The 25,046-nt window shown below is 39.0% G+C and overlaps 1 protein-coding gene and 1 non-coding gene across 5 annotated transcripts in view; one reads left to right on the plus strand and one right to left on the minus strand.

Moving 5' to 3' along the window:
• CERKL (ceramide kinase like) overlaps window positions 1–25,046 on the plus strand; it is a 138,769-nt gene that overhangs the window by 62,639 nt on the left and 51,084 nt on the right. For all 4 annotated transcript variants that reach the window (XM_059166866.1, XM_059166864.1, XM_059166865.1 and 1 more), the window contains one exon: window positions 22,362–22,493. In XM_059166866.1, the coding sequence (XP_059022849.1) occupies window positions 22,362–22,493 (132 nt within the window). The remainder of the gene's footprint in view (window positions 1–22,361; window positions 22,494–25,046) is intronic.
• On the minus strand, window positions 17,253–17,398 carry LOC131828285 (U4 spliceosomal RNA). Its single transcript, XR_009352313.1, has one exon. It is a non-coding gene; the product is annotated as a U4 spliceosomal RNA (small nuclear RNA).

Below are 25,046 nucleotides of genomic sequence, written 5' to 3' on the forward strand. Positions count from 1 at the left end.
GGGCCATCTGTACCCCAATGTTTATAGCAGCAATGGCCACGGTCGCCAAACTATGGAAAGAACCAAGATGCCCTTCAACGGACGAATGGATAAGGAAGATGTGGTCCATATACACTATGGAGTATTATGCCTCCATCAGAAAGGACGAATACCCAACTTTTGTAGCAACATGGACGGGACTGGAAGAGATTATGCTGAGTGAAATAAATCAAGCAGAGAGAGTCAATTATCATATGGTTTCACTTATTTGTGGAGCATAACAAATATCATGGAGGACAAGGGGTGTTAGGAGAAGGGAGTTGGCGTAAATTAGAAGGGGAGGTGAATCATGAGAGACTATGGACTCTGAAAAACAATCTGAGGGGTTTGAAGTGGTAGGGGGGTGGGAGCTCGGGGTACCATGTGGTGGGTATTATAGAGGGCACGGATTGCATGGAGCACTGGGTGTGGTGAAAAAATAATACTGTTTTTCTGAAAATAAATTAATCAATTTAATAAAAAAAAGATAATAATAATAATAATAATAATAAGATAATTAGCATGCCAGACAGTGGAGAAATATTAATTTGGGAGATAAGGAATGTTGGTGACCAGTAGCTGCAAGGAGAGAAAGTACTCTCTCTCGGAGAAGATAACATTTCAGCAAGTATGCAAAGAGAGGAAGGTAGTAAGTTATGTGGATATCCGGGGAGAAGAGCTTTCCAAAGAGAGAAAACAGAACTAAGTCCAAAGGTTCTGAGAAGGGAGCCTGTATACTGGAGCAAAAGCAACTGTGGGGGGCACCTGGGTGGCTCAATGGGTTAAAGCCTCTGCCTTCGGCTCAGGTCATGATCTCAGGGTCCTGGGATCGAGCCCCAAATCGGGATCTCTGCTCAGCGGGGAGCCTGTTTTCTCCTCTCTCTCTGCCTGCCTGACTACTTGTGATCTCTCTGTCTCTGTCAAGTAAATAAACAAAATCTTAAAAAAAAAAAAACAACAACAACCACCAAAAAATGGGTTCATGTAATTTTCCCCTAACATTTTCATAACTTAATAGTTTATGAAGAGTGAATATACAGTTATTTTATCAAATGGGATTTTTGTAAAGTTAATCATATTTAAATGCTATTTATTTTAACTAATTCTATGGTTGACTTCTAAACAGAGCAGGAAAAAAGAAAAAAAAAACTTTTAAAGCCAGTAACATGTATTTTTCAGTTTGGATTTTTTTTTTAATTGAAATGTATTTGACACACAATGGTACATTAATTTCAGGTGTGCAACATAGTGATTCCACAAGTTGGTATGATACGCTTTTGGTACATGTGTACCTAGCATCTCTCATGCATTGCTATTAAAATACAATTGCCTGTATTCCCTATTAAAATACTATTGACTATATTCCCTATTTTGTTAGTATTCCCTAAATATGATTGACTTTTATTCCCATCACTTACTCCATGACTACAAGACAGTATCTCCCACTCTCCTTCACCCAATTTGCCCACCTGCTCCAGAAAACCATCAGTTTGTTCTCTGTATTTATGAGTCTGTTTTCTGGTTTTTGTTTATTCATTTGTTTTTGTTTTTGTTTTTTTTAGATTCCACATGTAAGTGAAATCATATGGTATTTGTCTTTCCCTGTTTTATTTCACTTAGCATAATACCCTCTGGGTCCATCCATGTTGTTACAGATGACAAGATCTCCTTCTTTTGTGTGGATGAGTAATATTCATGTGTATGCGCCTGTGCATCGACTTCTTTATTCATACTGAGCGATGCTTGGATTGCTTTCATATCTTGGCTGTTATAAATAATGGTGCAGGAAACATATGGGTGCACCTATGTTTTTGAATTAGCGTTTTTGTTTTCTTTGGGTAAATACCCAGTAGTTGAATTACTGGATATTGTATTTCTATTTTTAATTTATTTTTTTAAACTTTTTATTTTTATTTATTTATTTTTAAATTAACATCTAATGTATTATTTGTTTCAGGGGTACAGGTCTGTGAATCATCAGTTTTACACAATTCCCAGTGCTCACCATAGCACATACCCTCCCCAGTGTCCATCACCCAGGCACCTCTTCACCCCAACGCCCCCCCCCCCAGGAACCCTCAGTTTGTTTCCTGAGATTAAGAATCTCTTACAGTTTATCTCCGTCTCTGATTTTGTCTTGTTTCATTTTTCCCTCCCTTCCCTTATGATCATCTGTCGTGTTTCTCAAATTCCTCATATCAGTGTGATCATATGATAATTGTCTTTCTCTGATTGATTTATTTCGCTTAACATAATACCCTCTAGTTCTCTCCACATAATTGCAAATGGCAAGATTTCCGGTTTTTCAGTGAGTGCATAATATTCCATTTTATATATGTACCATTTCTTCTTTATCTATTCATCTGTTGATGGACATCTAGGCTCTTTCCATGGTTTGGCTATTGTAGACATCGCTGCTATAAACATTCGGGTGCACGTGCCCTTTTGGATCACTACATTAATATCTTTTTTTTTTAAAGATTATATTTATTTATTTGACAGAGATCACAAGTAGACAGAGAGGCAGGCAGAGAGAGAGAGAGGAGGAAGCAGGCTCCCTGCCAAGCAGAGAACCTGATGTGGGGCTCGATCCAAGGACCCTGGGATCATGATCTGAGCCGAAGGCAGAGGCTTTAACCCACTGAGCCATCCAGGCACCCCACTACATTCATATCTTTAGGGTAAATACCCAGTAGTGCAATTGCTGGTTCATAGTGTAACTCTATTTTCAACTTTTTGAGGAACCTCCATACTGTTTTCCAGAGTGGCTGCACTAGCTTGCATTCCCACCAACAGTGCAGGAGGGTTCCCCTTTCTTTGCATCCTCACCAACATGTCATTTCCTGACTTGTTAATTTTGGCCATTCTGACTGATGTGAGGTGGTATCTCTCTGTGGTTTTGATTTGTATTTCTCTGATGCCAAATGATGTTGAGCACTTTTTCATGTGTCCATTGGTCATTTGGATGTCTTTGGAGAAATGTTTGTTCATGTCTTCTGCCCATTCTTTGATTGGGTTATTTGTTCTTTGGGCGTTGAGTTTGATAAGTTCTTTATAGATTTTGGATGACAGCCTTTATCTGATCTTGCATTTGCAAATATCTTCTCCCATTCGTTGTTTGTCTTTGGTTTTGTTGGCTGTTTCCTATGCTGTGCAAAAGCTTTTTATCTTGATGAAGTCCCAATAGTTCATTTTTGCCCTTGGTTTCCTTGCCTTTGGTGATGTTTCTAATTTCTTAAGGAATCTCCATACTTTTCCCACAGTTGCTGTACCAATTTACATTCCTACCAACAGTGCATAGGGTTCCTTTTTCTCTGCATCCTCATTCTTCTCTTTTTGATTCTGGCCATTCTGATATGTGTTAAGTGATATCTATCTCTTGTGGTTTTGATTTGCATGTACTTATTGATTAGTAATGTTGACCATCTTTTCATGTGTCTGTTCGTCATCTATATGTTGTCTTTGGAAAAATATCTATTCAGGTCCTCTGCCCATTTTTTAACCGGATTTTTTTTTTATTGTGCTGTATAAGTTCTTTATATATTTTGAATTTTAACCCCTTATCAAAATAGCATTTGTAAATATCCTCTTCCCTTCAATAGAATGACTTTTCATTTTGTTCACAGTTTCCTTCAATGTGAAAAAGTTTTATATTTTGGTGTAGTCCCAGTAGTTTATTTTTGCTTTTTTTTTCTTACCTGAGGAGACCTATCTAAAAAAATGTTGGTGTAGCCTATTCCAAAGAAATTACTGTCCTATATTTTTGTTTAAGAGTTTCCTGGTTTCTGATCTTCAATTCATTGTGAATTTATTTTTGTGTATAGTGTGAAAAAGTAGTTTCATTCTTCAGTATGTGGCTGTCAAGTTTCCTGGAACTGTTATTGAAGATGTGGTCTTTTCTCCATTGTATGTTCTTGCCATTTTTGTCATAAACTAATTGATCATATAATCATGGGTATATTTCTGGACTCTCTATCCTGTTCTATTGATCTCTATTTAGTGCCAGTACCATACTATTTTGATTACTACAGCTTTGTAGTATATCTTGAAATTTGATGTTGTAATAGGTCCAGCTTTGTTTTCCAGATTGCTTTGGCAATTTTAGGTTTCATATAAATTGTAGTATTTTAGTTCTGTGAAAAATGCTGTTGGTATTTTGATTGGGATTGCATTGAATCTGTAGATGGCTTGAGTAGTATGGACATTTTAATGATATTCTTCAAATTTATGACCATAGAATATTGTTCCATTTGATGGTGTTGTCTTCAGTTGTTTCATCACTCTTCTATTGTTTTCAGAATACAGATCTTTCACCTCTTTGCTTAAGTTTATTTCTAGGTATCTTATTCTTTTTAGTGCAATTTTAAGTGGAATTGTCTGAATTTTTCTTTCTGCTACTTTAGCATTAGTATAGAGAAATGCAGTTGATTGCTGGGTATTAATTTTTTTATCTTGCAACTTTCTGAATACATTTGTTACTTTTTCTTTTTTTTTTTAAGATTTTATTTATTTATTTGACAGAGAGAGAAATCACAAGCAGGCAGAGAGGCAGGCAGAGAGAGAGGAGGAAGCAGGCTCCCTGCTGAGCAGAGAGTCCAATGCGGGACTCGATCCCAGGACCCTGGGATCATGACCTGAGCCAAAGGCAGCGGCTTAACCCACTGAGCCACCCAGGCGCCCCCATTTGTTACTTTTTCGAAGCCTTTGGAATTACTTATGTATAGTATCTTGTCATATAAGAATAGTGACAGTTTAATTTCTTATTAATATGGTTGCCTTTTTATTTCTTGTCTGATTACTGTGGCTAGGATTTGAGTACTTTATTGAATAAAAGTGGCAAGAGCAGACTTCCTTGTCTTATATCTGATCTTAGAGGGAAAGCTCTGTTTTTACCACTAGGTATGATATTAGCTGGGGTTTTTTCATTCATAGCCTTTATTATGTTGAGGTATGTTCTCTATAAACCCACTGAGTTGGCAGTTTTTTATCATCAAAAGATGGTGGATTTTGTCAAATGCTTTTTCTGCATCTATGGAAATAACCATTTGATTTTTTTTAATCCTTCATTTTGTTACTATGTTATATTATGTTGATTGATTTACAAACACTAAACTATCCTTGCATCCCTGGAATAAATCTGACTTGCTCATGGTGAATGTCCCTTTTTTAATGTATTGTTGAATGCAGATTTCTAATATTTCATTGAGTATTTTTCATTTGTGTTCATAAGGGATATTGGGCTATAGTTTTCCCTTTTTTTTTGCGTGTGTGTGATGTCCACCTGGTTTTAGTATCTGCATAACGCTCACCTCATAGAAAGTATTTGGAAGCTTTTCTTCCTCCTCTTTCTCTCTCTCTTTCTTTCTTTTTTTTTTCTTTTTCTTTTTTTGAATAGAGAGGGAACACAGGAAGTATGAGAGGGAGAGAGAGAAGCAGGCTCTCCGCTGAGCAGGGGGCCCGATGTGGGGCTCAATCCCGGGACCCCGAGATCATGACCTGAGCTGAAGGCTTAATGACTGAGCCACTGAGGCTCAGTGATCATTACCTCGAGAATAGGTATAATTTTTTAAATGTTTGGTAGAATTCACTTGTGGATCCATGTGGTCCTGGACTTTGATTTATTGGTGGTTTTTTTGGTTACCAATTTAATTTAATTACTAGTAATTGGTCTGTTCAGATTTTCTATTTCTTCCTGATTCTGTTTGGAAAGATTGTGTTTCTAAATTTATCCATTTCTTCTAGGTTCAGTTTATTGGCATATAACGTTTTATAATAGTCTCTTATAATTTTTTGTGTTTCTGTGGTATGAGTTATTTTCTTTTGTTTCTGATTTTATTTATTCACTTAGTTTCTCTCAGTTTTTTTCTTGATGCATCTGGAAAAAGTTTTATCATTTTTGTTTATCTTTTCAAAGAATTGGACCTTGGTTTCCTTGATCTTTTCCTTTTTTTTTTTTAACCCCAATTCAGTGGTGATAAACTCTCTTAACTTTTTTTTTTTTTTTTTTTTTTGGTCTGAGAAACTGTTTATCTCTCCAATTTTGAATAATAATCTTGCTGGGTATTCATGGTTGTAGGTTTTTTCCTTTTAGTACTTTGAATAAATTGTGCCACTTCAAAATTTTTCTGTAAAATCAGCTGAAAGTCTTAGGAGATTTCCCTGGTATATATACTTTTTGCTTTTCTTATGCTACCTTAAAAATTCTCTCTGGCTGCTGGATGGTTCAGTCAGTTAGCATCTATGTTTGGCTCAGGTCATGCTCCCTGGGATTGAGTCCTACATCAGACTCTTTACTAAGTAGGGAGGCTACTTCTCCTTCTGCCTGCTGCTCCCCCTGCTAGTGCTCTCTTTTGCTCTCTCTTTCTGACAAATAAATACATGAAATCTTTAAAAAAAGAAATTCTCTATTTTCCTGTAGTGTCTGTACCAGTTTTCATTCCCACCAATAGTGCATGAGTGTTCCTTTTTCTCCACATTCTTGGCAACACTTGTTGTTTCTTGAGCTTTTTATTTTATTTTTAATTTTAATTTAGTTTTGACATTTTAATTATTACATAGTGTGGACCTCCTTGGGTTCATCTAATTTGGAACTCTCTGTGCTTCCAAAACCTGGACATCTAGGTTAGGGAAGTTTTCAGCTATATTTCTTCAATTTAGTTTTCAGTTCTTTTCTCTCCTCCTTTTGGGGTTTCTATAATGCAAGTGTTAATTTGCTTGATATTGACCAGGAGATCCCCTAACTTATTCTCATTTTTAAAAATTCTTTTTCCTTTTTACTGTTCAGCTTGGCTGGTTTTCATTACCTTATCTTCCAGATTGCTAATTCATTCTTATGCATCTACTAATCTACTGTTGATTCCCTCTAGTGTATTTTTTATTTAAGTTATTCTACTCTGATTATTTTTCATTTGTTGAAATTCTCATTGAGTTCTTCCACTCTTCTCTGTCATCTAGTAAGCATCTTTACAATCATTACTTTAAACTCCTTATCAGGCATATTGCTTGTCTCTGTTTCATTTAGTTCTTTCTGTGAGGTTTTGTCTTGTTCTTTTGTTTGGAGCATATTCCTCTGTCTCTCCCTTCTGCTTGACTTTCTGTTTCTATGAATTAGAACAAGTCCTTCTAAACTTGAAGGAATGGTCTGTGTGTGTGCACATGTCCTGGGGCTCTCTTGCAGTTGATGATCTGCATACTGTGGGAGAGGTGTATGCATACTGTGGGAGAGGGTTGTATGGGTCTAAACAGAGGGCACCCTAGCAGGACAGCTGGCATGAGATGGTGTAGGGCCTGGTCTCTCCACATAGGGAGTGCCCCAAAAAGACAGCTGAAGTGGAAGTAGGTGCAAGCTGGGAGTCCCAGGGCTCTATGTGCAGAAGGTACTTTTCCCAGACAGCTGAAGCTGAAGTGGGTATAAAGGTGTTCTAAAAGTCTCTATGCTCAGGGTACCCTGGTGAGGTAGCTGGAGCCAAGGTGTGGAGCATGGGGCAGGGTGGGGGACTTCCCATGTATTCTGCTCAAGGGGCACCCTGGCAGGCCAGTGGTAGCTAAAGTGGACATGGACTGTGGTGGTTCTGGGGCTCTCCACAGTGAGGGTACCCTCACAGGACAGCTGAAGCTGAAGTGGGTACAAGCTAGGGTGACCTGGGGTGCTCTGCACAGGGGGTGCCCTGGCAGGGCAGCTGGAGATGAGGTGGGCACAAGCTGGAGGTTCCTAGGGTACTCTCTGCAGGGGGCATCCCAGCTGGGCAGCTGGAGTTGAAGCAGGTGTCAACTAGGATGTCCTGGAATGCTCTTTGCCAGGGGGTACCCTAGCAAGCTGCCTGAAGCCAAAGTGGTGTGAGCCTGGACTGTTCTCAGTGCTTTGTATCTGTCTCATCTTTGTGTGATGGCTGGAGCTATAGTGGGTGCTGACCAGGGGTGTCCCAGTGGATGGCACTCTGGGGCTGCCTCGGTGGGATGGCTGTGGCCGGGATGGACTAGGGTGCCAGGTCTCACTTAGGTGCTAAGCTGGATCAGGCACTCAGACCCTGTTCCCATCAATATTACCAAGGTTAAGAGGGAATGTAAACGTGGTGCTCACCTGCTCCTTTGGCCCAGAGAGTTCCAGCAGCTCCCCCATAATATAGCAGCGTTCTAGGGCCAGTTCCTTGATATTCTATTTGTTTTTTTGAACAGCGGCTTTTTTTTCCCCCCGTTTGTGCTGCAGGGCATCTGGGGCTGGTGTGGGCTAGGGGCCCAGTGCCTGCTGGGGCAGCCCACCAGCTAGTGTGCTCAGAGCCCTGCTCTGTCCGTGCTGTCAAGGCAAGGAAGACTAGAAACCATGGTGCTCACCAGCCCCTCCAACCCAGAGTGAGTTTCCATAGCTTTCTTGACATTCGTCAGGTTTCTAGGGCTGGATCTTTTATATACTAGCTGCTTTTTAAAGCCAGGGCTTTTTTTTCCCTATGCGCCAGAGCAGAGGGATCTGCTCTGAGTCCTATCCCTTTCCCTACAGTTCCGGGTCAGGGATGGGAGTTCTTTGTGTTTCATCATCTTTCCTATCATTTTCTACAGTGTAGAAGCTGTTTAGATAGCTTGTAGTTCTTCTTCAGGGAGAATCAGTCTATAACTTGCTGAGTCCAAGGAGGCCGTGAGTTCAGGATGTTCCTACATCTCCATCTTGCCCCAGACCTCTCTGGATATTTAATTGAGGAGAGTAAGGATAATAATAATTGAATAAAAGTAAATGGGATATATAATTGGTTGAAATTTCGTTTCCCCTGTCTTAGCTCTTTTTTCCGTTCATTCTTTCTCTATCTGTAGACTTGACCACTTCAACATTAAAATATGGAAGTACTGAGGGGAGTAGGTGATTCTTTCTACTAATGGTCTTTGAGCCTATCTTAGCTGTTAGAGATGTTCACATCAATGAGTTCAGAAGTTATGTGAGTTGAGAAGTTACTGGGTTTATTTAAATAGACTGTAAGACTGAAATTATTTTCATGTGTGTGTAAAGATGTGTGCATCAATTAACTTTTGCTGACAGTGAAGTGAAATCAATGAATTTTTTAAAAAGGTTTTATTTCTTTATTTGACAGACCAAGATCACAAGTAGACAGAGAGGCAGGAAGAGAGAGAAAGGGAAGCAGGCTCCCTGCCGAGCAGAAAGCCCAACTCGGGGCTAGATCCCAGGACCCTGGGATCATGTCCTGAGCCAAAGGCAGAGGCTTTAACCCACCTGGGTGGTACCCCAATGAATTTTAACATAAATCTCCTAATATAAAATATCTCTGTTTCTGCCCTTTTCTAGGAAGTTGTCGTATCTTGTGTGTGAAAGGTTTTACCGTCGCTGTTACATATTAACTAGGCATAGTTTAATATTAATAGCTCCTGCGAATTGTGGTTAATTCAGGTCTTTATTTCCTGTATTTGGGTTTTATTTTTGCAACAGTTTGGTTGCTTTTTTGTATAAAACTGTTGTGAGTATATCCAATACTATAACAGGGTTCTGGGCTCTTAACTTTGATGAACACCATGCCATTTCCATCATGCTGCACTCAAAACAGCACAGATGTGAGTCTGGGAGTGGCGTCCCCGCTGCTCTCATGAGCCTTTGTTTGGAGAACACCCTGATTAACCCCCACCCTTCATGGTTCATTGACTCACTGATAGATCAAGTTTAAACTAGTACATATTAGCACATTTGTTACTAACAGAGGAACAGTTGGCCATTCTGTTTTACATTGATGGTTCATTGCAAACTGGCGTGCTAAAAAGGTCTATACTCTAGAGTATGAATTGAGAGGTTACAGAAGGACCAAGAACCGAAACAGTTGCATATTAATATTGAATTATGCCTATATTTTAATCTTGAATTATCTATTTGGGGGTTGCTTATACTATTGTGAAATTATGAATAAATGATTATTATCACATTGAGATTTTTTTTTTCAAGGAGTTGAGGGGGTTTATGTATCTCAATATAGCTTTCATTTTAAACAGTTTGTCATAATTGAGGGAAGGGGAGGTCATAACTGCTTGATGCTTTGTGTTGCATTTTTAAAATAGAGTTCTTTGTACCTAGTGATTTTATGTAAATCTTCTGCATTACATGTTCTTGTTTCATCAAGAGGACTAGATTGTATATGTCTGTTTTCTCATGGAAAAAATTAAACTCTCCTTTTTATTTAACTATTTTTCAATAATTAAACCTTTTAAACGTTGAACTTTGTCCTCTTTCTTACTTTCCTAACTTGGTTTCCAAAGTCTTTAAATGCTGTTGTTATTGTTATGGTAATTTTGTGGAAGAGAGTTTTCCCAACCCATTTGGCAGTCTTTTTTTTTTTTTCTTTCTTTTTTTTTTTTTTTTTAAGATTTTATTTATTTATTTGACAGAGAGAGAGAGAGATCACAAGTAGGCAGAGAGGCAGGGAGAAGCAGGCTCCCCACTGAGCAGAGAGCCCAACGTGGGGCTCGATCCCAGGACCCTGAGATCATGACCTGAGCCGAAGACAGTCTCCTAACCCACTGCCACCCACCATTTGTCAGTCTTAACTGGTGAATTTGGTCTTGGCTTGGTCTTGGCTTCATCATCACTCACTGGTGCCATTCCTTTGACCAGCTACTTCTTTGCATTTTTCTTTCTCTTATGAGATGAAGCACATGTGCCCTGATGGCGAGAAGGGCACTCTGAGTCCAAGCCCCGGAGAGAGTTGAGGCTCTTTTTAAAACCAACTAGCGCCATGTCTAGTTTTAGAAGACAGTTGAAAGTCATCGGAAAGGGAGCCATATGGATACGTGAGGGGGGAATAGTCCAAACAGAACAGTATGTGTAAAAGGTTGATCAGGAAAGTCATGTGCAGACAGTTAGCAGGGAGTAAAGTGGTAGGAAATGAGGTCACAGAGGCAGCTGGGAGTAGGGTGTGAAGGCTCTTGCAAGCTTTGTGTGTTTTTTTACTTTTGTTTTGAGAAAGATGGGGGCCATTTGGGAGTTTCAAGCAAAGGAGTGACATGATATAACTTTTCAAGTGAATATTCTGGCTGTTAAGTAGAGAGTATGTTCTGAGTAGGGGAAAGAATTGAGGCAGGAAACCAGTTAATTGGAAATTGGTATAATCCAGGTGAAAGATAGTAATTTAAAAAAGAGGGAGTGAGACAGTGGGAAGTGATTAGACTTTGGATTTGTTTTTGAAGATGGAGCCTTTGGATTTATTGACTTGGTGGATTTGTAGGGATATTAAGAGAGAGAAAGTCAATGATAACAGCAAGGTGTTTGTGTGTGTGTGTCTGTGTGTGTGTGTGTGTGTGTGTGTGTGTGTTAGGGGAAACGTCAAATAATATAGAACATATAAACACATTATAATGGACACCTATATTGTCATCATCCATATTATATAGTTCTTAATGTTTTTCCATATGTTTTAACATTTTATTCTCTCAGTCTGATTTCAACTATATACATCATGACATTTCTCCCAGAAATACTCCAGTATTTTACATCTCTACAAAAGACATTTTACAAATAACCCAAGTGTCATTATCCTACCAAATAAATGAACAATAGTTGCTTATCGTCATTGAATACCTGGTCCACACTGAAATTTTCCCTATGTTTTCCAAAACATCTTTTATAGCTGACTTGTACCAAGTGACTTGGACTAGTGTCCAATCAAGAGTCATTCATCAAATTAAGCATATTTAAACTACAACACTAAAATAGTCCTCTCATTTTAAAAATTCCGACATTTATGAAAGAGATGAGGTTGTCCTGTAGATATTTTAGTGTGCATAAGGAACACTTAGAAAGCCTATTTAAATAAAGATATTGTCCCCCATTCCCAAACATTCTGATTCAGTAGGTCTGGAATGGGCCTTTCTTTTCTTTCTTTTTTTTTTTTTTTTAAATTTTTAAATTTTTTAATAAACATATAATGTATTATTAGCCCCAGGGGTACAGGTCTATGAATTGCCAGGTTTACATACTTCACAGCACTCACCATAGCACATACCCTCCCCAATGTCCATAACCCCACCACCCTCTCCCTATGCCCCTCCCCTGCCACTCTCTGTTTTGTGACGTTAAGAGTCACTTATGGTTTGTCTCCCTCCTGATCCCATCTTGTTTCATTTATTCTTTTCCTACCCCCCAAGCCCCTCACGTTACCTCTCTACTTCCTCATGTTAGGGAGATCATATGATAGTTATCTTTCTCCAATTGACTTATTTCACTAAGCATAATACCCTCTAGTTCCATCCACGTCGTTGCAAATGGCAAGATTTCATTTCTTTTGATGGCTGCATAGTATTCCATTGTATTTATATACCGCCTCTTCTTTATCCATTCATCTGTTGATGGACATTTAGGTTCTTTCCATAGTTTGGCTATTGTGGTTATTGCTCCTATAAACATCCGGGTGCATGTGCCCCTTCAGATCACTATGTTTCTATCTTTAGGGTAAATACCCAGTAGTGCAATTGCTGGGTCGTAAGGTAGTTCTATTTTCAACTTTTTGAGGAACCTCCATGCTGTTTTCCAGAGTGGTTGCACCAGCTTGCATTCCCACCAACAGTGTAGGAGGGTTCCCCTTTCTCCACATACTCGCCAGCATCTGTCATTTCCTGACTTGTTAATTTTAGCCATTCTGACTGGTGTGAGGTCATTGTGGTTTTATTTTGTATTTCCCTGATGCCGAGTGATATGGAACACTTTTTCATGTGTCTGTTGGCCATCTGGATGTCTTCTTTGCAGAAATGTTTGTTCATGTCCTCTGCCCATTTCTTGATTGGATTATTTGTTCTTTGGGTGTTGAGTTTGCTAAGCTCTTTATAGATTTTGGATACTAGCCCTTTATCTGATATGTTGTTTGCAAATATCTTCTCCCTGGAATGGGCCTTTCTACTGAACTTCTGGGTGATGCTAGGTTGTCATTCTGATCACCACTCTTTGAGCAGTACTGCTTTTGATCAAGGGACTTAATTATATCAAAGAAGTGAAGCAGTTGGCTGATGAATCATGGGCTTTGCTGATTTTGCCATGTTTCCTGTTGTATTTCATTGTATTCTACCCAGAAGACAAAATTTTGTGAAAGTAGTTTTTAGTTCCATAAACAAAATACATAAGTCTACAAACCAAGTAGTGAAGATCTAAGCGTTACCTCTTAACTTAACTGCAAACGGCCCACTCATAAAATTTTTGTTTCTTGCCCCTATAACTCTGAACTCTGTGGATTTAGAGGAATTAGTATGAGAAGAATACTTTCACATGGGAACTGACAGTGGTTCAAGTAAATTGGACATTGAGAATTACCTGGCTACATTTTTGAACCATGTGACTGAACCAACAAATGGAAAAAAGTAATAATGAAGTTGCTGTGCTGAAAAAGGTGATCAGTTCTAATTATCAGGGGGAAATAGTGTTGCTACTACTACTCATAAGAAGACAGTATCTAAACTCATCAAGCAACCTGGGCTGCCTCCTTGGAGAAGGTTGAAGTGAATGAGTCCATTGTCTAGGAAGGTAAAAATGGCCAAACTGACTCTAGAAGACATAGAAAACCTAAACAGACCAATTACCACCAAGGAAACAATTATTTTGGTACTCCTTAAAAAAACAAACAGGAAAACATTGACTCTGATATTTTCACAGAGATCTCTACCATACCTTAAAGGAACAGGAAACTTTGATTCTATTTAAACTGTTGGAGAGCATGGGGTGGGGGTGGGGGAACTCCTGGATTGTATTTATAGAGCTCACATGAAATTGATATCAACCTCTGATGATGCAAATCCAAAAAAGGAAAATTATAGATTGGTCTACTTGTGTATGAATGCCAAGCAGCTCTTAATTAAAAAAGAATAGATGGATATGTTCTCAACATTATAAAAATATCTCATTTTAAAGTGTACATGGAGAAACTTGAGATAGTCTCATTAAATTCAAAATATGGCACTGACATATGAATTGATCAGAAGACTTCAGACTAAATGGTTCAGAAGAAATCCTAACACACTCGGAATTTAATATATCTAAAGTTGGTATTTGAAATACATAAAAGAAAGATTACCAAATGAATGATATTGGGACAGGTGGATAGTTATCTGGCAAAAGAATGAAGTCAAATCCCAATTTTATCTTTCTATTAAAAAAAATTTTGGGGGTGCCTGGGTGGCTCAGTTCATTAAATGTATGCCTTTGGCCCAGGTCATCATCCTGAGGTCCTGGGATGGAGCCCTTCTCCCTCTGCTCCTCCCCCGGTTCATGGTCTCTCTTGTTTTCTTGAATAAATAAATGAAATATTTAAGAAATTGTTTAAAAAAGAAACTTTAGATATGCTTAAATTAAAACATGAAATAGAGACCATAAAATTATTAGAAATATAGTGGGTTTTCATTTTTAAAGATTTTATTTATTTATTTGATAGAGATCACAAGTAGGCAAAGGTGCAGGCAGAGAGAGAGGAAGGGATGCAGGCTCCTGGCTGAGCAGAGAGCCTGTTGTGGGGCTCGATCCCAGGATGTTGGGATCATGACCCGAGCTGAAGGCAGAGGCTTTAACCCACTGAGCCACCCAGGCACCCCATAGTGGGTTTTTTTTGGTCGCAAAAGGAAACTATTAAATATGACATAAAACCCAGAAACTATAAAAAATGATAAATCTACAGGTGTGCAAAATGAAAACTGTCAGGAAAAAAAGGATCATAGAGAAAATGGCATAAATAAAAATTAAAGGCAATTACACAGAAAAGAATTTGTAACTCATATAACAAACAAAAATTAATTTTCATATTTTAATAGGTTATTAAATAGTTTTTAATAGACTATTTAAATAAGGTTAACCTTACTTAAAAGGTTAATTTTCTTTTTTTCTCCTTCCAAGAGTGTGGTGATTTTTATTAAGAATAACTTTGGTTCTAAGAATCCACCCTCAATTCCATAATACAGTCATTAAAAAGCAATTATACAAGAGCAAATACAAAAAAAAATTATGGTTTTATGAAGAAAGAATTGGTTGATGCTGATAGTTCATAGAAAAATAAAAGTATCTCATAAATATTTCAAAGTTTCTCAGCTTCTCTCATAAAAGGATAAATGTAAATTGAAATTAGCATGAGAAACAATATTTCTTCTCTCACATTGTCAAAGGTCAAAAAGTTTGAAAACATTATGGGTATATAAGGGTGTAGGAAAACAGATACTCTGTTCCTGGGGGAGTGTGAATTGATAGTAATAATTATAAATTGATTACTGACTGTGTGCACTTGTTAAGCACTTAAATTTGCTGATTTAATCAGCACAATTGCCTTTGGTAGGGAGTACTCTTATTATCCTCATATTACAGATGAGGAAATAGAAAAACCAAGAAATTGGACAAATAACCCAAAGTCACACAGTTGATAAATGGAAGAGCCAAGACTTAAGATGAATTATCTTAACACTAGCACCCACTTTTGGAGGGTAACAGCCCTGAATTGTTTCAACAGCAAGTAATTGAGGAATAGGATAAACTCTCAAGAGAGCATACCCCTTGATCCTGTAATTCTACCTCTAGAAGTTTGTCCTGCAGTTACATGCAAATAGATGCAAAATGACATTCATTGCAGTAAAGGAAGATTGGAAACAACATAAATATACATCTCCAGGGGACTAATTACATTTTAAAAAATTTTTATGTATTTGACACACACAGTGTGCACAAGCAGAAGGAGAGGGAGAAGCAGTCTCCCTGCTGAGCAAGGACCCCAAAGAGGGGCTCAATCCCAGAACCATGGAATCATGACCTAAGCTGAAGGCAGACACTTAACTGACTGAGCCACCCACATGCCCCTCACGGGACAAATTACTTAAATTGAATTTCATCCATACAAAAGTGCTACTCAGCTTTAAGTACTGAGTAGCTTTCTACTTACTACTTACTAGTTTCACTTACTACTCTACGTAGTAATATGAAATCCTCTCCAAAATACAGTAAAAGGGAAAAAAGCAACATACATACTAGGGGGTAGGAATGCTACCATCTATGTAAAAAGCCAAAGAACACATGCATAGAATATTTCTGGAAGAATTCTTGAAGTGATACCAGTGGTCCACCAGGAGGGAAACTCGGTATCAAGGAATGAGCTGAAAACAGAGATTTTGAATTTTGTACTTTGCAAATGTCAGTCTGTACAGAAGACAACGGAGCATGTGACTCCCAAATATAGAATATTTGCACTGAGATCCCTTTGTGAAGAGTATAACCTAGTGCCTCACACAGACTTGGGTGTAGATTCGAACACTGGTTGATCTACTGAGTGGGACAGGGGCTTTGGAGCTCTTCTGGTTCCAGGCAATGTTGCTCCTCCCCCAGCTTTGGTATTAGCTGGAGGTAAGATAAGTTTGTAGAGCTCCATGTGGTTGGGGCAAGACCCCACTCCTCACACCCCACTTTCCAACCTGAACTGCTGCAAAGCATTCTTTCACTCCCTAAAGCCCTTCAACAGTTGTATTGTCGTTCCTTTAAGGCTCTTTCTTTGTACTCTCTAACGCAACACCATCCCCACTGTCCTTAACTTCAGACACTATGTTATTCTGCCCTGTGGAATGAATAGCCCATCAGTAGCAAAATCTCTTATATTTTTGATTACTTTCCCCAAATTCCCTTACCTTCTTGCTTTAGTAGAGAGACCTAGCTTTCCCGGGAATTTCTAGCTTCCCCTACAGCCCTCAAGTGGTGGCTGTTTTTTCTGTCATACACTTCAGACCACTGGTCCTGGAGCTCTTGTCAATGTCTTGATATCTTTCTTCTCACTGCTATTTTGAGACCATTTTCTTCCTTCTCTTAAAAAACCTCATTTTTGAAGCTCAGTCCATTACACCCCACTAGCTTAGTGCTACTTGTTGGGGTCCTGTGCAGACTACTAGTTCATGCTTCTTACTCCTTGGAGACATTAGTTTCTGTCTCACTGTCATTCTCTACACTCACTACTGCTGCCATAGTTCTGGGTGTTTTCGTAGATGTTCTCTGAGTTTTTAGCTTCTTCTCTTCAAAGACCTTGATCCTACACTTCATTCACCTCCTGTAATCATACTTTTAGAGCAGTGGTTCTCAAAGTATGATCTCTGGACCAACAGCATCAGCATCTCCTGGAAAAAATCTCAGACCCTAGATTACTGAATCCAAAAATTTGTGTTTTAAGAAGCCCTTCAGGTGATTCTGATGAATATGAAGTCAATTTTTATTATTTTTATTATTATTTTTATATATTATATATTAAATTTATTATTATTTTATTATTAATACCAGTAACAGTCTCACTTTGAAGCATCCTACCCTTCCTGTGGCTATTGGCCTCTGTCTTTCTATTAGCAATAATCGCGCCTCAGTTAAACCTCATTGGCTATGATACTGTCACTGCACAAAGCTAGGCCTCTGTCTTTCTAACTTAATCGATGTAATCTCTCAACTCCTAAAATTTTTCATCCCCTCCACCCCAACACCACAATTAATTGATCCTACCACTTTTTCATTAGTTCTTAACCCTTTTTGTGCTGTCACTTTCTCCTTATCCAGCCATAATTTAATTAGTCTTTGACTATTCTCTTTCACATAACACAAGAGTAGACAAATCTTACCAGCTCTACCTTCAAAATATATCTGGAGTGTAGCTTTTCTTATAATCTCCACTTTACTCAATCCAAGCACAGTCATTTACCACCTAGAGTATTGCCACTGTTCTTTTTTCTGGCACCTACAGCATCTGCTTTCCACACACAGGCCTGAGTGATCCATTTCACATCCAGGGTCCTGTTGCCGTGCTGCTCAAAAATCAGCATGCTTCTCCTCTCAGAACAAAAGCCAAAGTCCTTGTAAGTGCCTGTGAGGGATCTGATTTTCCCTGTCCAGGAAGTCATTTCTTCTACTTTGTCCTCCTTCTCTCCCACTGTGAGGTTTTGTTTTATCCTTAGAACCATCATGTAACATACCTTGAATTCTCTTAGTATTTCTGTCCCCCACCATTAAAATGGAAGCTTCCTGAAGGCAGAAGCTTGCTTGTTCACTGATAGAGCCTCAGCTTCTAGAACCCTGTCTGGCAAATAATATGCACGCAGTTATTTGTGAATAAATGGATGGTTGCCACTACTATCTTTATGGCTGAAGGCTAACACTACCCTTTTATTCATTCATCAAATATTTGATCATCTATTATATCCTCTGCACTAAGAAGATAGAATACAGGGAGAAGCCCCAGAGTTTCAAGTCTAATATGAGTACAAATAATAAATAGATATAAAATGATAATAGTGTAAGAATCAAGTTTGCAAAATGTATGGACGTATAAGAACAGATGATGAGGGGGCAGTGACCTAGCTAACGTTGCAAAGCCAAGGAAGCCATAGAAGTCTTTCCCAAGGAAGTGATGACTGATTAATTGGACAAAGTGGCCAAGGTGACAGCAAGCATAGGGGGGTGGACAGGGCAGAGTCAGTGCAGTGGCGCTATGGGAGAGGGGGCATGGTGTGTACGAGGGGCTGAGTAAAGTAGAGAGAGGCTTGGGGAGGGATCCTGAGAGAAGAGAAGTTGGAGACTTACTAATTATATCTCTTTATTCTACTCAATGATTTACATCTTTAAAAAAAAATCTTTATACGATAGAAATCCCCCTTCTGATCGCTAAATAGGTATCAAATTGCTACCTAATTTTTATATACTTAGACTCCAGCTTCATAATCATCAAATTAAGAGCACCCAAAAGGAATAGATAAATGAGAAAATGAATACATGCTCTGGCGAAAAATTGGCTTTGTTGATTTATGTTTTGAAAGTGCTCAATTTATCAGGATGTCTAAGGAACGGAACATTCTGATTAATTTATTTAGTTGCTATTGTTGTTGTAACTGAGGCTTAAGAATAAAATTAATCTGCTTAAATATTTTTAGAAAATCTTGAGCAGTTTTAGCTCTTTCCTGACTAAGGGGATTGTGTTACAAAGGTTGAATAGGACATATAGCATATGGTTTTATACATAGATATTTAAGGGCTGTAAGCCTTCAACTACAACATACTTATCCTCATAAGCCCCAAGTGACTGTTTCTTATTTCCAAAAACTTTTATTACCTGACAATCATGATATAGGGAGAGGGGCAAATAAAAGTGGGTTTTCATGATAATGTTTGAGGACTACCATTAGCTACCTAGACCATTTCCATGCTGGGACTGCCTCTGACCAAGAAATGAAGCAGCCTCTTTCAATAAATATGCCAGGTAAGGGTAAACTTAACTTGGATGTTTAATCTGAGTCTTGGCCTCTGAAGTTTTGAACAAGTGACTTGTCTTTGTTGTGCTTTAATGAAAGTGAGCCCTAGATTTATCTGCTTCGTCTCCTGGTTAAAGGCTAATAGTCCTGTCCTTTCTGGCAGTTTTTCACCTGATCCAGAATCATACATTGCATCACTTGTCCTCTCTTTAGCCGCCTTGAATTGGGACCAGGTCCTCAACTTTATTTCACAGTATTGACAGTTCTTAAGAGTTTCAGGCAGGGTATCACGGGCCTATGTGTCCATTTGTACGTTAAGGTTATGGTCAACTCTGATCTCTTGCGTAAGGCAGTGTTTGTGAGATTTCCCCATTGTCAATGTCTGCTTCTACCCTCTGTAATGAGAACAATAAAGAGGGACAGAGTTTAAGAATAAGGAAACATTCTGTTCTCCAACAGACTGTCACTGATGGTTGTACCACCCATTGCTGATTCTTGCCTGAATCCATTATTAACGGGTGAAAATAGTGATTTTCTGTCATTCCTTCCATATTTATTGTCATTCTACTATAAGACAGAGTTTTTCCTTCTCCTCCTTGGTAAGATGTCATCTTTACTCCATTTCATATTGTCCCTGGTTTGGCAGTAAGAGTTCCAAGATGTTGGGTCTTTCATCAGTTCTTTTTTTAATATGAATGATATAAAAAATAGTTAATAGAGACCCACAGAATACAGCGGGAATGAGAAGCCAGAGCGGTGAATTCTGTTGGTGATTAAGAAAGTCTTTAGTGAGGAAGTCATGTTGAAGTGAGCTTTAAAAAAAAAAACAGCAGAATTTGGGGCGCCTGACTGGCTAAGTGCCTAGAGCAAGCCAACTCGATCTCGAGGTTGTGAGTTCCAGCCCTATATTGGTCATGGGGCCTACTTGATGAAAAAACAAAACAAAACAAAAAGCAGAATTGTCATAGAAATGGTGGTAAGGTAGAGTGGAAAGAAAAACGGTCTGAGGGACGCCTGGGTGGCTCAGTCAGTTAAGCGTCTGCCTTGGGCTCAGGTTGTGATCTCAGGGTCCTGGGATGAAGCCCCTTATTGGGTTTCCTGCTCCCTGCTCCATGGGGAGTCTGCTTCTCCCTCTCCTTCCCATTCAAGTGTTCTCCCACTATCTCAGTCACTATCTCTGTCCCAAATAAATAAAATCTTAAAACCTGTCTGAGGAGTGCCTGGCACATCTAGTATTTGGCAGGTAATTGAGTAGTTTCAGAGCATGATGGGGAAGCAGTAATGGAACAGAGAAACCTTGCACTTACTGAGCTTCATGCTAGTCTCTGCTTAGAATTTCCTCTCCTGTCCCACTGCTGCTCCTGCTGTCTGGCTGAGGGGGGTAAGGTGAGGTGTGTGAGGAAGGAAGGAGGGAATTCTAAGTAGTGAAAACCACAAGAGACAAAAGCCCCACTCACATACTTCCTTTTCCTGATCCCTAGTGAGAATTAACCAGTCTCTTCTCATACACTCCCAGGGTGATTGGTGCCTCTCCATTAGCAAGTTCATTTTGTGCTGTTTCTACATGTTGGATACATCTTCCTCCTTTAAAGCACAAACCGTGTGTTAACCACTTTGCTCCGGTACTCAGTCAAATGCTCTGGAATGTTTCTGGAATCTATGTGAGAGAGGGAGAGGGGAGGCTAGGTTGCAGTTGGCTGGGGAAAGGCTCTGAGTGTAATTTTGAGGGGTTCAGGCTTGGCCACAGGCAGTGGGGAGCCCTGGCAGCGCTCTAATGGTGCAGGCCTGATGGAGGCGTGATGCAGAGGTCATGGAAGGAGAAGAACGAGATGCCCAAATGCCTGGCAGGAGCCCCGGAGGAGCCAGAGCACGCCGTCAAAGAGGGGCAGAAGGCACCGAAACAGAATTACCATCTCATGAACGTGGGCACTTCGTTCGAATGGAGGGATTGGAAGGAAAAAAGGAATGGAGCAAGGTTTTGAGATTTTTAAGACTGGGTGGTAAGGAGACTGCCAGAGGCCACTTAGCAAACCAACAAGCGCAGGGACAATGACAGAGACTGTAGGCAGTTCAGCCTGGCCCTGTCTTTTGCTTATCCAGTACAGGGATCCCCCTGAATTCAAAACCTTGTGTCCTGTTGAAGGATGGTATAATATCAAATATGATGAGAAAATGAAATATTGTCTCAGCTGGAGGCACAAGAACTGACATTGGTGTTATAGATGTTTTCCATGAGGCTTTAGGGATGGTTTTATTAAAAGCAGATGCTAGTAACTTTTTTTTTTTTTTAACCTTGAAACATGGCCCTGTGACAGCAGCTTACCTTGAAAGAAATTGTCGTTAGCATTCTTTTGGCTCCTCTGTCTCGCCTGCACCTTCCTAACAGAAAATTTGCTTTGCACCTGCTCCAACTGGGTTCTAAGTGATAAGCATCTTGCAAGCCCAGAAAATTGTAGTATCAAATCTCAGCCCCAACTGTGAGGCAGCACTCTCATCGAATCCCTGCTGAGAGGTTTTCTTTCCCAGTTCCCCAGGGAAGAGTCCTTTCTCCCCTGGCTCCTTTTCAGGGTTGAACTTCGACCTAACCCTCTTTTCAGCTCCCAGCATGCATTGCTCTGGGCACTGGCCCTGACCCAGCCCTGTGTACTCTGCCCCACCCTGCGCTCCTCCACGGGTCAGGCCTGGGGAGCCCTGGGGTCACTGGGGAGCCCAATTCTAATAATGAACATATCTATCTCAGGAGAGGAAGTAAACCTTTCTGTTCTTTGCAGGTTATTGCCCCCCCCCATAAATGCTGATGGAACATTTGATATATTATCTATGATTTGGTAAATATACATGAGCTTTGCCTAATAATACAAAGTTGCTTTCATCCACATTTTCCTTCATAAATGAAATGCTTTGTTATAATTCATGATTTATGAAGAATTTACCTATTTAACTGCTAGGAAAACAAATGTTTTAAAATACTGCCATGTTTGGGAAAACTCTTATAAGAATTTCAAATAAAAACAGCAAATACTACTTAAATAGATATAAAACCTTCTGACTGGACTTAGTGTGTGGTTTTAAAGGGAAAGAAAAGAAGTGCTGATGAAGATTGTGTAACTTTGTCTTTGTTTTCCTCTTAGGTTTTTCAAATAGACCAAAGTCATTAAAAGTAATTCTCAACCCCCAGAGCCACAAAAAAGAAGCTACCCAGGTCTATTATGAGAAGGTTGAACCACTATTGAGGATTGCAGGAATAAAGACTGATGTTACAAGTAAGTCATTTTCAGAATATAATTTTGTCATTAAAAAAAAAAAATCATACTTAAGGAAGTAAAACAATCTGTATTTGTTCTTAAGCCAAACTGAGGAAACTACCTGTAATATCTAAAGCTTTTTTGCGTGTTTCTATAGCCTACGACAGCTGGCTCTAAGGATTATCACTTATTTTGTTTTCTTCATTGTGTTATTAGAATGTCATTATGACAATACATTAGAATGTATTGTCTTCAGACCTTTTTTCAGACTTTAAAAATTATTAGGAATCATTTCAAAGGGAGCTGTGCACTTTTTGATATCTTCATTGAGATTTTGGCTTTACACAGTATTTCTACAGTTTGGCAAGCAATTGATTTTTGCTCACTTAAATGTTTGATGTCTTTCCATGGAATCCTTCATTAGGTGGTTTTTGTTCTGACTCTGACCCCTGCTGGTTAGGTCAAAACTAAGCATGTAACTGCCGGTTTAGATGAATTCAGAGAAGCCAGTAGCTTAAATTCATTGTCTAAAACAAGAAAGGTGTTTAGGTTTGTGCTGAGGAAAATAGAAATTTGCCAATGCTAAAGTTAATAGAAAGAAGATTAGCAAAATCCTTTCCAATGTTTTGAATTTAGTGACCAAATTCCTTTGTTTCCTTTGAGACTGATTTTTCCCATGGTGGTGGTGGTGGGGGGTATTGGAATGAGAAAAAGGGTTGATGCTATCAAAAATCACAAGCCCAGTTTGTCTGATTTTATTTCTATGTAGCTTTACTAACACACAGTGGAAATTTCTAGCAAATTTAAACTGATGAAGAGTATTGCATAATAAACCTGTTCAGAAGACAAAGCCAGAGTATACTTGGATTCTCCTAGTCTTGTTTATAAATTCATGGGGAAGGGATTCAGAGTGACATGGTTTTGCTCAGCTGAAACCGAGGGAGATAAGTCTCACAATATAAGATTTGATGCCCTCACTTCATGACTTGATGTATTGGGGTAGAAGAACTTTCTCTAAAAACAATTTTTTTAAAAAGATTTTTGTTCATTTGACAACACAAGCAAGGGGAGCTGTAGGCAGATAGAGAGGGAGAATCAGACTCTCCACTGAGCAGGGAGCCTGATGTGGGACTCGATCCCATGGCCCTGAGATCATGACCTGAGCTGAAGGTAGAGACTTAACAGACTGAGCTACCCAAGTGCCCCTAATATATTTTTTTTAAACAAAAAGTTTAGCCACCCCAAAAGGCATCTATTACAATGAAGATTCAAGAGAAATTACCATGAAAAATTCAGGAGGAATTTGTGACTAAAATAAAACTGTAGTAAGAAGTTAATCTTTTACCTTTGTGGGTTTTGGTTTACTTAAAAGTAATTTAAAAGGAAAAGAAACAGTTCTTATCTATCATTCCTTCCCACTGAAGATTTTACAGATTGGTGGGGGAGAAAAGGTTGAATTCTTATTGCGTGGAGACCATTAAAAGTTGAATGAGCTTATTGGCAAACTTAATAACATTATTGTGTTTCATTGATTTAATATCCAGGATAGTTTGATGTATATACTACTATGTATCTTCTGGTTCAGAAAACTCTTGTAGAATGCCTTGTGTTAAACACTGTGCAGAATGCAAGATGAATAAGTTACACTACCTGCTCTTGTGTGGCTCTTAGTTTATTGGGGATTCAAATAAATGTAATTGGGATATAGATACAAGAACTCTGGTGTCTCAGAGGGTGATATTTTGATCAGAAGATTTGAAAGTACTTGAAACAGACCGTTTGGGAGAGTCAGAGGATTTTTGTGGTTTTCTTTGCATAAGGAGAAGCAGCAGCAGAAGGAGAAAAATAAGGGAAGGAAGGCAAGCTTGCAAGCACTTCTAAGTGGGGTATGTGTGTGTGTAACCCATATCTTTGGAATTCTCTAATTCGCTTTGGCTTCCTCAGTTTTGACTTCATCTTAAATTTAAACCTTTCTATCATCAAAAAATTGTTGACAGTGGATTAGATACTTCTTTCTTCAAATCAAGTAGGATAGGGAAAGGTGTGTGTATGTGAGAGATCCAACATGCTTTAATACTGAGCAAGGATTAAAATTTTCTCCTGTCAGTTTGACTGCCTACAATGTGTGCCTGAGCTGGAGCATGCAGTCTCTTAACTCGTAAGACCCATCCCATCGTCTGGAAGTAGGAACCCCTTTTCCTGAAGGCTGGAAATAACCTGAACTGAATCTGGGTGCTATTACGGAGAAAATAAAAAAGGCCCAAGTGGCTTCTGGGAAGGCTCCCAACCATGTCCACTAGAGGAAGTTTAAATCCAGATTCTGGACTGACATTTTTGCTGTACTCCGTAGTTTACTCATCATGTATTGATCCAACATTAGTGTCATTTTTTTATCATAGCATTGTCATCTGGTTTAGCAGCGATGATTCTGCCAACAGAATAGAGATTAGAAAGGAAGAGACAGGTCCTAGAAGAAAAACTGGTGCATGAAAAACCTGGCGGAAGGCAGAGGAAATGATAAGAATGTGCTTGCTTTCCTTCGTGTTGAAGAGAAGAGTTTTATGTCCTAGG

The sequence above is a fragment of the Mustela lutreola genome, chromosome 3 (genome assembly GCF_030435805.1).
Source record: "Mustela lutreola isolate mMusLut2 chromosome 3, mMusLut2.pri, whole genome shotgun sequence".
Taxonomy (NCBI): domain Eukaryota; kingdom Metazoa; phylum Chordata; class Mammalia; order Carnivora; family Mustelidae; genus Mustela; species Mustela lutreola.